Consider the following 12,165-nt stretch of genomic DNA (forward strand, 5'->3'; position numbering starts at 1 on the left):
TTATCAGCCTACTTATATAACATAGCATAGATATTTTGACAATCTTAAGTTAACCCCATTTTAAGTGTCCTTGACATCTAAGTAGTAAGTAGTTCACTAAATTACTTTTATGTTGTTATCTTGAATGTATATTATTAAATGACTTTAGAGTTATCAAGCTCAAGTTCACTTATTTTATTATTATTTAGTTTATTATTGTGCACTCATAAAAGGACTTATCAGTGATGGAATTTCTTATGCTAGAAAGAAGAGCCAGCCCAAGAATAAATGAAATAGTTACTTATGACAAAGATGCACATTTGATAGACTCAACGCACCAAACATATACATATATTCTCACATACACACATATTTAAACACCATATTTAAAACACAATATTTAAAACTACTCTTATGGATCTGTTTTTGTATATCAAGTGGGATCAGGAGACAAAAAATAAGTATAGATACGTGAAAATAAGGAAAAACACGAACAATACTGTGCAGTCAATAAACCTTAACCTGAAATTCCAAGGCACAGTACTTTGTGATCATTAGACAAAGTCTTTAGATAAATAGGATGCACGCCTACGCACTACAGCCTGCCCTTCGGGGCATAAAAACAATAGCAGTGGCAGTTCATAAGTGTATCTAATGTTGGCTGCTGCCTAGCAATCACAGGAACAGCAGACAGCTACAGAGGTTATAGGCGAGTTCATAATTAAGTAGGTCAATTTCAACCAGGGATCAAAGAAATCCTCAGATAACATACATTGAATGACAACCGTATAGAAGGCACACCAAATCAGTGCACAAACACAGTGCTAACCTCAGTATTAAATTGTTATGTATTTCGACTCTATAAGACTGAGACTGAGATTGTTTTTGTAGGAGAATTGTTCTGCTTGAATGTCAGTATTGTGTTTATGCTCTGACGTAGTACAGTAGTTGACACACCTGCTTGATTAGCTGTGCTAATTATCTGGTGTTACTGTGCATGCTTGACAGCCTTCACCACCTTTCATATACTTACCATCATGCCTTGAGGAAGAGTGCCAGTTAATATGCGTAGGCGTGTACCCTATTTGTTAACAGATTTTTTTTAAACCTCTACATACCACTGTGTCTTGGCACTTTATCAACTGTAAATGAGCATTTGCACGCTCTCTCTATAACTGCATTTATCCATCACGACGACGTACCACACTTTGGTACAACTTGGAGACATAACACCATGACAACAGGCCTTTTATAGCAATACACAGGTATATTGGTCACTCAAAAAAGTTTCCTGTTTTCACTTCCTCAAAAAAAAACCTAGGGTACCTAGATAACCTCTTTCAGCCCATTCACTCGATACTTATCCACCCCCCCCCCCCCCACCCCCACCATCCCGCCCTTTCTCCTCCTCTGTCTCCAGGCTTCTTCCGCTATCAGTTCACGTCCCCCGGGGTCTACTACTACAGCAGTGGCTTCGTGGACAGCAGAGAGGAGAAGAGCCTGCAGGGGGTTGTGACGGTCAGAGACGCGGAGGAGAGTCGGTCAGAGCTGCACGTCACCGTGGAAGGATTCATGGCCATGAGTACGCCAGGTAAACACCGCCTGGGTCATACTTAATGGTTTTATATCATAAAAACACATGTCAAAATTATTCATCACATCGAAATCCACCCGATGTCATGTGTTACGTCATGTAAATGTCTTTTATTATTAAATGATAGATCTTTTGGGAAATTACATTTTGTCCATGCAACAACACTCTAACATTTTACTAGATAAGACACATAATCTATTCCATTTGAGCAATGTATTTCTGTCCAGAAAACAAAGCAATCAAACAAACAAACAAGATAAAAGAAGATAAATGACGCATGTTGCCTCCCCCACAGCCATGCGTCGAGTGAGCAGGGATGTAGTGGACTGTACCACTACCCCTAGCTGCCCCGAGCCCACTCCTTCTAACGAGACTTCCTTCAGCTTCGCCCGCTGTGCCAGTCCCGCTGTGCATGCCATCTCACCCTCCAGCGGCCATGCCCACGACTTCATCCACATTGAGGGCATGGGCTTTGGATCCCAGAGCTGTGCCATCGAGGTACAATCACACACACTACACAAAGTCCTCACACTTAGCTCTGGAGAACAATAAGAGACCACTGCACATTTTTCTGATATTTCATTCTACAGTTGCAGAGTGACATTCAAATGAGTTGACAGTCATATTCAAAATTAAGAGACCACAGCAAACTTAAGATGAAGAGAACCCGATTTCATACAAAAACTCCTTCCATTGATCTACTGTACATTCATGGTCAAATCTTTAAATCCATGGCACATTTTTTCAGGTGTCTCTGCTAAATAGATATAGGGTTGATGCGTATTTGTTGTTTAATGTTTCAGAGCAGGAAAATGAACGGAAACTGATCGATTATTCAATATGACCACATTTAGGAGATCAGCATTTGCACAAGGTACTGACTGAGATATGCCCTAATGCAGGTGATGGTCGGAGATCATTCATGCCACGTGGTCAACAGCACCGACTCCGAGATCTTCTGCCAGCTCAGCACTGACAGCGGCGCCGAGATCGGCACCCCGCTTCCCGTCACCGTACGGGTGAACAACCTGGGCACTGCCATCAACACGGCGCCCAGCGAGCTCGACCGGCGCTTCGTGGTCCTGCCCATGGTGGCGTCCGTGAGCCCGTCGAGCGGCAGCGTCACCGGACACACCAAGCTGACCATCGCCGGCTCCGGGTTCTCCGAGAGCGTGGCCGTGACGGTGGACGGGCTCCAGTGCCAGCTGCTGTGGGCCAACTACACCACGGTCATGTGCCAGACGTCCCCGTCCACCACCGGGCCCCGCAGCGGGCCAGCGGTCATCCACGTGGGCGCCATCGCCTCCACCTGCGTGGGCGACTGCACCTTCGCCTACTCCGCCGCGCTGGCGCCGCGGGTGTTTGACGTCCGCCCCGACACCGTCAGCGGCGAGCTGACCACCGTGGTGGTCAACGGCACCGGTTTCGGCAGCGACGCCGCCGACGTCTCTGTCCACGTCGCGGACATCGGCCTCGAGGTGACGGCCGTCACCGACAGCGCCATCACCCTCTCCGTCGGCCCGCTGCCCGCCGGCTCTCACCCGCTCAGCGTGGTGGTGATGAGCCGCGGGTTGGCGCTGGGCGACGGCGTCACCCTGACCAGCGCGGCCAACGCCGCCCTCAGCCCTGGCGAGGGCAGCACGGCTGGCGGCACCCCTCTGGTGCTGACGGGTAACGGCTTCCTGCAGGGAAACACCAGCGTCAGCCTGGACGGCGCCCCCTGCTGGGTCACGGAGGCGACTCCAGGGGAGGTGCGCTGCCTGACTCCTCCTCATGACGCAGGGCAGGTGGAGGTGCTCGTGGAGGTTCTGGGGGTGCAGTACCCCCCGCTCACCTTTACCTACTCACAGGCACAGACACCTGTGGTCACCAGTGTCAGCCCTGCCACAGGTAGGAACAAGCCCCACACCTGTTCTCATATAGATGATGCTAAGAATGAATTAATCATTTTAGGCCAGGCAGTTTCTCAATAAATGGATTAAGCCTAGTCCTATCTTAGTCCTATCTAAAGGCCTTTCTTAAATGAGGATTTCCACTTCTAGTCTTGCCTTATTTGGCTACTTGCCTTACTTGGTCATGTACAGGAAACCATCGTTTTGTGGCATAATTATTCAGTCAGTTTTAAGTTAATTTACCATTTTCATTGGTTAAATTCATGTAGAAGCAAGACAATGATAATGATCGCCATTAGATTGTCATAGAATTGTATTTGTCAATGTGAAAATATACTGACAATTCATGTTTTTTATACTCATTTAGTTGCCAGCCTGTCCAATTTAGACTCCTTGTTGTCTGCTACCCAGATCTCACTTCTATTTCCATCTCCTCTGACTCTCCTGCAGGACTCAGCAGCACCGTCATCACGCTCAGCGGCACAGGCTTCGGGTCCGACACCAGTCTGATCTCGGTCGAGATCGACGGCGTGGCCTGCGTCGTGGCCACGGTGACAGACACCCAGGTCACGTGCGCCGTGGGTGAGCACGCCGGAGGCACCTTTCCCATCATGCTTCAGCACAAGGTCAAAGGTCATGCCACGTCCGACGTCGTGTTCAACTACGAGCTCCAACTCACCGGCGTGGTGCCGTCTGAGGGTAATGCACGCTTATCAAGCTCAATATTCTTCATAAACATTCAAAAGCAAAAATCATATCACCTTTACCTCCTAATTTAAATGTATGAGAGATATTATTATATAAAGAACTTGCATACAAATATATGTTGGGAAGGTGACAATTAAATGATCTTTCCTCGACACAATCTTCTACAAATCCTCTAACATATGAAATCATGAGAATATATTTGTGTATACATAGTCCTTTTCCTGCTCTTGAACATTATAACAGAATGTGCTCATTCGCTAGCATCCTTATTCTACTCTGAATATCTGACGTTTATTTAAACAGACCTGTGATATCTTTCTGTTCTGCTTCTTGTGTGTTTTGTCTCCTGTAGGAGGTCTTGGCGGGGGCAACATGGTGAGAGTGGAGGGCACAGGGTTTGACCCTCACCACTCCCAGGTGTGGATCTGTGAGGGCGAATGTGAAGTGGACAGGAACATGTCCAGCTCCACTCAGCTGCACTGTCGTACTCCACCCAACAATGGTAAGAATCGATGTCACGTAATCATGAGCTGCCAGTTCAAAAACGTGCCTTTCTAAAGGGTATAGCAGTTATCTCAAAGAAGTTATCTATGAGTTCTGACCTTTTGTTCTCTATTGTGTTGCGATGACAAGCTTTGGAACAATAGAGAGAGGAATGCAAAGATTTGAAAACAACTCAAGATCACAAGCTGCTTTGAGATGTTTTTTTGTGATAAGTTGCGATGACATCAGTGAACTTGGTTCACGTTTTACCTGCATACTGGTACGTTAATGGCGTTTGCGATGCACCTGTCCTTCACAGGAAGTGATGCGGAACAGTCCTGCCCAGTCACGGTAGTTAACGGCAAAGACTCCGTCAACATATCCGATGGATACAGTTACAAATCCTCCCTGACGCCAGCCATCACCGACGTCTCTCCTCGCAGAGGGGGAACTGCCGGCGGCACGAGACTGACGATTACAGGCTCCGGTTTCAGGTGTGGGCGAGAACCGGAGCTTCCAGAACCAGTAGAACACAATGGGGACGGGGGAACACCTTAACTTACTGCCAGCAGGCACTGGGACGCTTTGTCTCAGAGTTTTGTTTTTGGCAACATGCATGTTTTGATGTCTATGCCTCGCTGGAGGCGATTTTCATGCTACACTGAACTCAGTGTCATGAACTGATATGTGAAATCTGTTACTTAACTTAAACTTAAGTGAACCGGTTTTACCAGAAATGCCATTAAAGGATTATAGAGATCATTATGTTTTTTGGTATTATAAGTAATTGTACTTAAATAACATTATACTTAGATGAAACAATCAAAATGCAAACATAAATAAAACAATCAATACAAACAGTCAAATTACAATTCCAAAAATGTGATACTTTTATTATTGTTAGTGCAAAATATTTAGTGGTGAACATTCTTAATTATTTTATGTCCATCATGAATAACAATAGTAATAATAATAATAATAATAATAATAATAATAATAATAATAATAATAATAATAATAATAATGATGAAATTTCACTGGCATAGTTTTTCACACAAGTTTGTGTCTCACTCTCTGAAGCCCGAACAGCGGTGAAGTGAGTGTGACGATCGCAGGCTCCGTGTGTGATGTGGCGTCTGCCAATGACACCACCATCATCTGCGTCACCAACGCCCAGGCCAGATCTCAGGAGACCAAAGTCCGTGTCCAAGTCGGAGACAAAGGTGTTGCACTGATGGTGAGGAGGATAAAGAGGCACTTACACCCAATCCCCCGCAGAAGACCTTGATCAAATTCTTCAAATTCTTATTCTTACTTATTTCAATATGGACTTCAATGTGGAAGACTATTTTTTAAATCCCAAAAGTCTAGGCTTTCACATTTTTATGTGTGAAATTTCATATTGAAAGGGAGCCTTAGAGCTGTTAAGAAATGTATCTTAGACCTGTTTGAATTCTGTGAATGTTCCAACAGCAATGCTTCCCTAAATGTATCATAATACTGTTATCGTCATGACTTCCTCAGTCTTTGATTTGTTTTTACATTTGGGCCCTGATCTTCAGCTGACTTTACACATGCCTTACACTTTACCACTTTCCCTCACACTCCTATGGCTTGGTGTGCTTTTGCAGGACCACGCAGACTTCTTCTACATCGACGTGTGGTCCTCTCGTTACACGTGGGGTGGACTCTCCCCCCCTGAGAAGGGCTCGTTCGCCGTCATCACCAAGGGTCAGACCATCCTTCTGGACGCCAGCACCCCCGTGCTCAAGATGCTCCTCATCCAAGGTTAGCATTAGCGACGTCTCACTGACCCAGTGGAGAGACAAGCTGTTGCCACAGTAAAAAAAAAAAAAAAAAAACATACTGCCATTAATTATAAACTCAATATTTATTAAATCAATTGCTATTTTACAGTCATTTTGGAGTCATTATAATGTTAAATAGTCCATTCTGTTGACATTTACTTTGTACTTTCTATGAAGAATTTTTCAATTATTTAGTTATGTATTAGTTTCTTTTCTATAAATGTATTTATTTGATCTGCAGCTTCTTATGTGCATTGCCTATGTCATCTCTTATCTCTTTGTCTTCATATTACTGTGAATGTAATGGTATGTAAATTCTAAGTGTCCCAAGTAAAATATCTATCCCTTCTTCTTCTGATGATCTTCACCAGGCGGAAAGCTGGTGTTTGATGACAAGGACATCGAGCTTCAGGCGGAGAACATCCTGATTACAGATGGAGGAGCGCTCCAGGTCGGAACCGAAGAGGAACCGTTCCAGCACAAGGCCATCATCACTCTTCACGGAAACCTGCGCTCACCCGAAATACCCGTCTACGGAGCAAAGACTCTGGGCGTGAGAGAGGGAGTGCTCGACCTCCACGGTAAATATTACAAATGAATGAAATCATTTCTATAAAATCATCTCCCCACATCTGATAGATCCACACAATATACATACAGTATATAATATGTCTAAATATTATTTTCACCAAATAACATAAAAACAAAAAAAAGAAATTAAAATACATTTTATAGAATGGTGTTTATTTGATCCTGGATTTAAGTCAGTCAGATAGATACAGGCAGATACACAGTATAGTTTATTCTCAGGTGATTGTTAGGTAATTTTCTGGTTTATCATTTGTCATGACTTTAATACAGTATTAAAACTGGTTGATTTTAAAACCCTCTAGTTCATAAGACTTACACAATACCTTTCACTGAGCAGACAGCCTCGCTTTTAGGAGATCTCTCCAGTGATTTTCAGTATTGTCCTATTGAGAAGACTTGTCATAAATATAAGCAAAGATTACAAATGACCCAGAAATGTGCTCTCTGGGGGCTGAAGTTATGCAAATCGTCCCCTCTGGGTGCCACTTGACCTGGAGAGGCGCTTAAGCCTCTGACACAGACACCACTGTCCCCACCAATGCCCCTACAGGGGGTCTCTGAGTCTGTTTACACCCCGTCTAATTCTGCTTCCTGTTCCTGCAGGTATCCCTGTCCCTGTCACTTGGACGCGCCTCGCCCAGACAGCTGAGAACGGCTCATCCACACTGGTGCTCACCCACCCAGTCACCTGGAAGAGCGGAGACCAGATCGTCATCGCCACCACTGGTCATAGGTAAGCCTCAGAGCTACACGAGGGACACATGGGGCCTTTTATGTGTACAGATACAGGAAGTGTTTGTGTTTGTGTGCATTTCCAGTAGATTTTATAATATTTTTGTTCAGAAAAAAAACAAAAATAAAGTTGAATATTTTTTTCGTTGTGAAGCTAAAGGAAAATGGCCAAAAACATTTGTTTTTGTAAATATGGAGACATAGTCCCTAGAGCGATATTAGTTCCAGTGCCACTGCCTGAACATTGCTAAAAGGCTAACTGGTGTCTTTTGACAGTATCGTCAGTGATGTCCTGCTTTAAAAGTTGTTTTGCCCAGAACACAGAACTGCATTGTGCATAATATCCTGGACAGCTGGTGGGAAGGTCATGTGTTTATGTGTCCTTCACATTATCAAATACTAGCATCAAAATGAATCTGAAGATGATGCCAGAAGAAGTTGCCTGATGAACGTATTCCTCAAAACGCTTCACCAACCACCTACACATGTTTGTGTGTGTGTGACTCCCACAGGCACAGCCAGAAAGAGAGCGAGACGAGATTCATCGCCACCGTATCGTCAGACGGACGGACACTCACACTGACCGAGCCCCTGGAGTACCCCCATCTGGGGGTGAGCGTCACGCTGCCCGACGGGACAGTGTTCGAGGCCCGGGCAGAGGTGGGCCTGCTCACCAGGAACATTGTGGTGCGCGGATCAAACAACATCGAGTGGAACGACAAGGTCGAGGCCTGTCCAGCCGGCTTTAATACAGGTGTGCAAGACCGTGATTACAGCACCTGGTTCCAATGGTAGCAATGGTCAAGTTTTTGAGTGCCTACATTTAACATAAACATAGCTACGCAAGCATGTGCACCAAGAGTATTGTTAGGAGATTTCTCTCATTTGACAGATATTGACCATTTTGTTTTGCACGTGATTTGGCACAAGAATCTTTAGTACTGTATATCATGGCCAAATTCCTTGAAGAACTCCATCCATTTTTAATGAGGTTTACACAGTACTTATTATATTATTATTATTATTATTATTACACAGTAGTTATTATTTTAAATGGCAAATTTTAAGTCGTATTTATTTTGGTCAGGTGAGTTTGCAACACAGACCTGCTTCCAGGGGAGGTTTGGAGAGGAGACAGGAAGTGACCAGTTCGGAGGCTGCATTATGTTCCACGCCCCCAGACCAGGAGAGAACCTGGCCATCGGCCGAATCGAACATGTTGAGGTACAGTACCGTCCCATCGTCACTGATGCTTGGTCTTTTAAAATAACATTTGGTAAATTGTAGACGGAAAATAGACTGCATTTGTAGCTCTTTTTCTCCAAAGTTCTTTACAGATATGCTTTTCTTTTGACCCATTCAAATACACATGCACATTCACACACAGTCCACATGCAAATGGAGGATTATTTGGTGAAGGTCACTGTTATTTTCTATATGACTATGAGTTCCTACATTGAATGGTAATGTGGATTTAGAAAGCTGGGATGGGTCTCGTGGCACACACACACACACACACATGCACGCACACACACACACAAACACACACACATACACACACACACACACACACACACACTTTTCTAATATTTTAGACATCATAACACCAACATTTGAATGGTAGTGTATCATTGGAAGGGTGGGTTGAGTCTCATAGTGTGTGTCCACCCTCCGCAGCTCTTCAACGCCGGCCAGGCCTTCCGCCTGGGCCGCTACCCCATCCACTGGCACCTGATGGGCGACGTGGGCTTCAAGTCGTACGTGCGCGGCTGCGCCCTTCACCAGACCTTCAACCGCGCCGTCACCATCCACAACACCCACCGGCTGCTGGTGGAGCGCAACGTCATCTACAACATCATGGGCGGCGCCTTCTTCATCGAGGACGGCATCGAGACGGGCAACGTGATCCAGTACAACCTGGCCGTGTTCGTCAAGCAGAGCACCAGCCTGCTCAACGACGACGTCACGCCCGCCGCCTACTGGGTGACCAACCCGGACAACGTGGTCCGGCACAACGCGGCGGCCGGCGGGACCCACTTCGGGTTCTGGTACCGCATGCACGAGCACCCGGACGGGCCCAGCTACGACCCGGACATCTGCCAGAAGCGCGTGCCACTCGGCGAGTTCTCCAACAACACCGTCCACTCGCAGGGCTGGTTCGGCCTGTGGATCTTCAAGGAGTACTTCCCGGTCAAGGGCGGCGACTGCCGGCGCAAGAACCCCGAGCCGGCCGTCTTCCGCACGCTGACCACGTGGAACTGCGAGAAGGGCGCCGAGTGGGTGGACGTGGGCGCCGTCCAGTTCAGCGGCTTCGTCATGGTCAACAACGAGAAGGCGGGCATCGAGGGCAAGCGCATCATCAGCGACTACGTCGGCGACTTCGGCGAGGGGCTCGGCGCGGCGGTCGTCAACAGCACGATGGTGGGCCACGTGGACGAGCTGCGGCTCGGCGACGACTACTGCTCGACCCGAGGGGTCATCCTGCCGCTGGACGACGGCATGAGCGTCATCTCCAGCACGTTCGTCAACTTCGACCGCGCCGGCTGCACGGCCATCGGCGTGGCGAGGATCGACGGGACGTGCGTGGAGCGCTGCGGAGGCTGGGGGGCGCGCTTCTCCGGGATCACCTACCACAACTCGCCCAACAAGGCCGGCTTCAGGTGGGAGCACGAGGTCAACCTCATCGACGTGGACGGCTCCCTCACAGGTAAACAGCACAGCACACCTCACGACACAACACCTCCCAGCTGCAGCATGCACTGTTGACTGTCGGGTAATAATCAATAATCCAATAGTCCTTTGACCCCTAACCCCCCCCCCCTCCCATTTGTTAAGCGACCTTGGATACTATGAAAGTCCAAGTTATTATTATTATTATTATTATTATTATTATGATTATTATTGTTATTGTTATTGTTATTATCATTATTATTATTATTATTATTATTATAACACCCCAGTGTATTTTCAGTGCACTATTTTATCAGAGACAGGCTCATGTTATGTCCACTGTTATATCCTCGGTTATGTTATGTTCTTATGTTATGAGCAGTTTCATGTTTATACGGTATGTTATGACCAATGTAGTAGGTTATGTGATATAATAGTATCTTCAATGTGTTATGTTATGAACCGACTTACGATCTATTTACTGTAACTTGTCGTGTCATTACAATGTAATATGCGCCTATGACCAGACTCATGTTATGACCGCTGTCATATGCCATGCTCTGACCAGGCACTGTGGGCAGTAAGGTTGCCCCGGCGAGCTCCCTCCTGGACCCGTCTCTCTGCACGCCACATGACGAGTGGAGCGTCGGCTTCCCCGGGGTCATCTGTGACCCCAGCGTCCGCTTCCACCGGCTGGCCTTCAACCACCCCAAGCCCACGTCCCTGGAGGGCAACTTCGCCGTCCTCTCCAATAACTTTGGTACGTCATCCATACACATGCGCATGCACGCACACATACACACACACACACACACACACACACACACACACACACACACACACACACACACTCTTTTGCAAATAAATATGATTCAGTGTGATGGATTGTTGTTGAGGCAATAGCATTTTCTACAGATAGTAACAAATGATTTAATGCCATAATGTCGGCTCCGCTCATTAGGTGCCAGCATGGTCCCGTACATGAAAAAGAGGATGACTCACAAGCTGGGCTGGATGGCCATGCTTCCCTCTGGACAAACATACAACTGGTACTTTAACACTTTGGAGCAGCTCACCAACATCACATATGACGCCACCTTCTATGGATTTAAGGTAAGCCGCTAATACAGCTCAACAAAGAAGGGGTTCTACGTTGGAGTATAATTAATTAGTATAAATTAGTAAAATTCAGGTTTATTCATTGTTATCAATGTTTTGTATATTTATATTTTCACTTATTTGTTTTCAGATTTATGTTGTTTTAGAACGAGTATAATTAATTAGTATTCATTAGTAAAATTCAGGTTTATTCATCGTTATCAATGTTTTGTATATTTATATTTTAACTTATTTGTTTTCAGATTTATATTGTTTTAGTTTCTCACTTGAGGTATAATTCTCATTTCCCCTCCACGATCTGTCCCACTGTCCTCACAGCACGATGAGTTCATCATCATCAACCACAATATGACCCAGAGTCCAGACAGTTTCTATATTGTGGACAAACGAAATGGCTCCGACGCCCCACTGACCAATGCTGCTAATGTGAATGGAGACTGGTATTTCAATGAGAACACCAACAACCTGTACTACCTAAGTAAGACAACTCTCTACTGCCACCTAGCTGTCAGCGCTGAAAACCATTGCGTTTCAGAATAATTTGAACCATTTGACCATTTGAATGGTTCAGAACTAACAAAAACAAAAA

At 45.7% G+C, this 12,165-nt stretch overlaps 1 protein-coding gene across 1 annotated transcript in view; it reads left to right on the top strand.

Moving 5' to 3' along the window:
* The window catches only part of LOC134072447 (fibrocystin-L-like), a 48,664-nt gene that overhangs the window by 22,422 nt on the left and 14,077 nt on the right, over positions 1–12,165 (top strand). The window contains exons 36-51 of the mRNA XM_062529143.1: positions 1,400–1,570; positions 1,869–2,071; positions 2,476–3,463; positions 3,916–4,164; positions 4,526–4,675; positions 4,976–5,150; positions 5,737–5,893; positions 6,288–6,444; positions 6,836–7,045; positions 7,659–7,788; positions 8,300–8,541; positions 8,875–9,011; positions 9,465–10,494; positions 11,026–11,217; positions 11,419–11,570; positions 11,895–12,054. Of these exons, the coding sequence (XP_062385127.1) occupies positions 1,400–1,570; positions 1,869–2,071; positions 2,476–3,463; positions 3,916–4,164; positions 4,526–4,675; positions 4,976–5,150; positions 5,737–5,893; positions 6,288–6,444; positions 6,836–7,045; positions 7,659–7,788; positions 8,300–8,541; positions 8,875–9,011; positions 9,465–10,494; positions 11,026–11,217; positions 11,419–11,570; positions 11,895–12,054 (4,503 nt within the window). The remainder of the gene's footprint in view (positions 1–1,399; positions 1,571–1,868; positions 2,072–2,475; positions 3,464–3,915; positions 4,165–4,525; positions 4,676–4,975; positions 5,151–5,736; positions 5,894–6,287; positions 6,445–6,835; positions 7,046–7,658; positions 7,789–8,299; positions 8,542–8,874; positions 9,012–9,464; positions 10,495–11,025; positions 11,218–11,418; positions 11,571–11,894; positions 12,055–12,165) is intronic.

Source organism: Sardina pilchardus, chromosome 24 (assembly GCF_963854185.1).
Source record: "Sardina pilchardus chromosome 24, fSarPil1.1, whole genome shotgun sequence".
NCBI lineage: Eukaryota > Metazoa > Chordata > Actinopteri > Clupeiformes > Clupeidae > Sardina > Sardina pilchardus.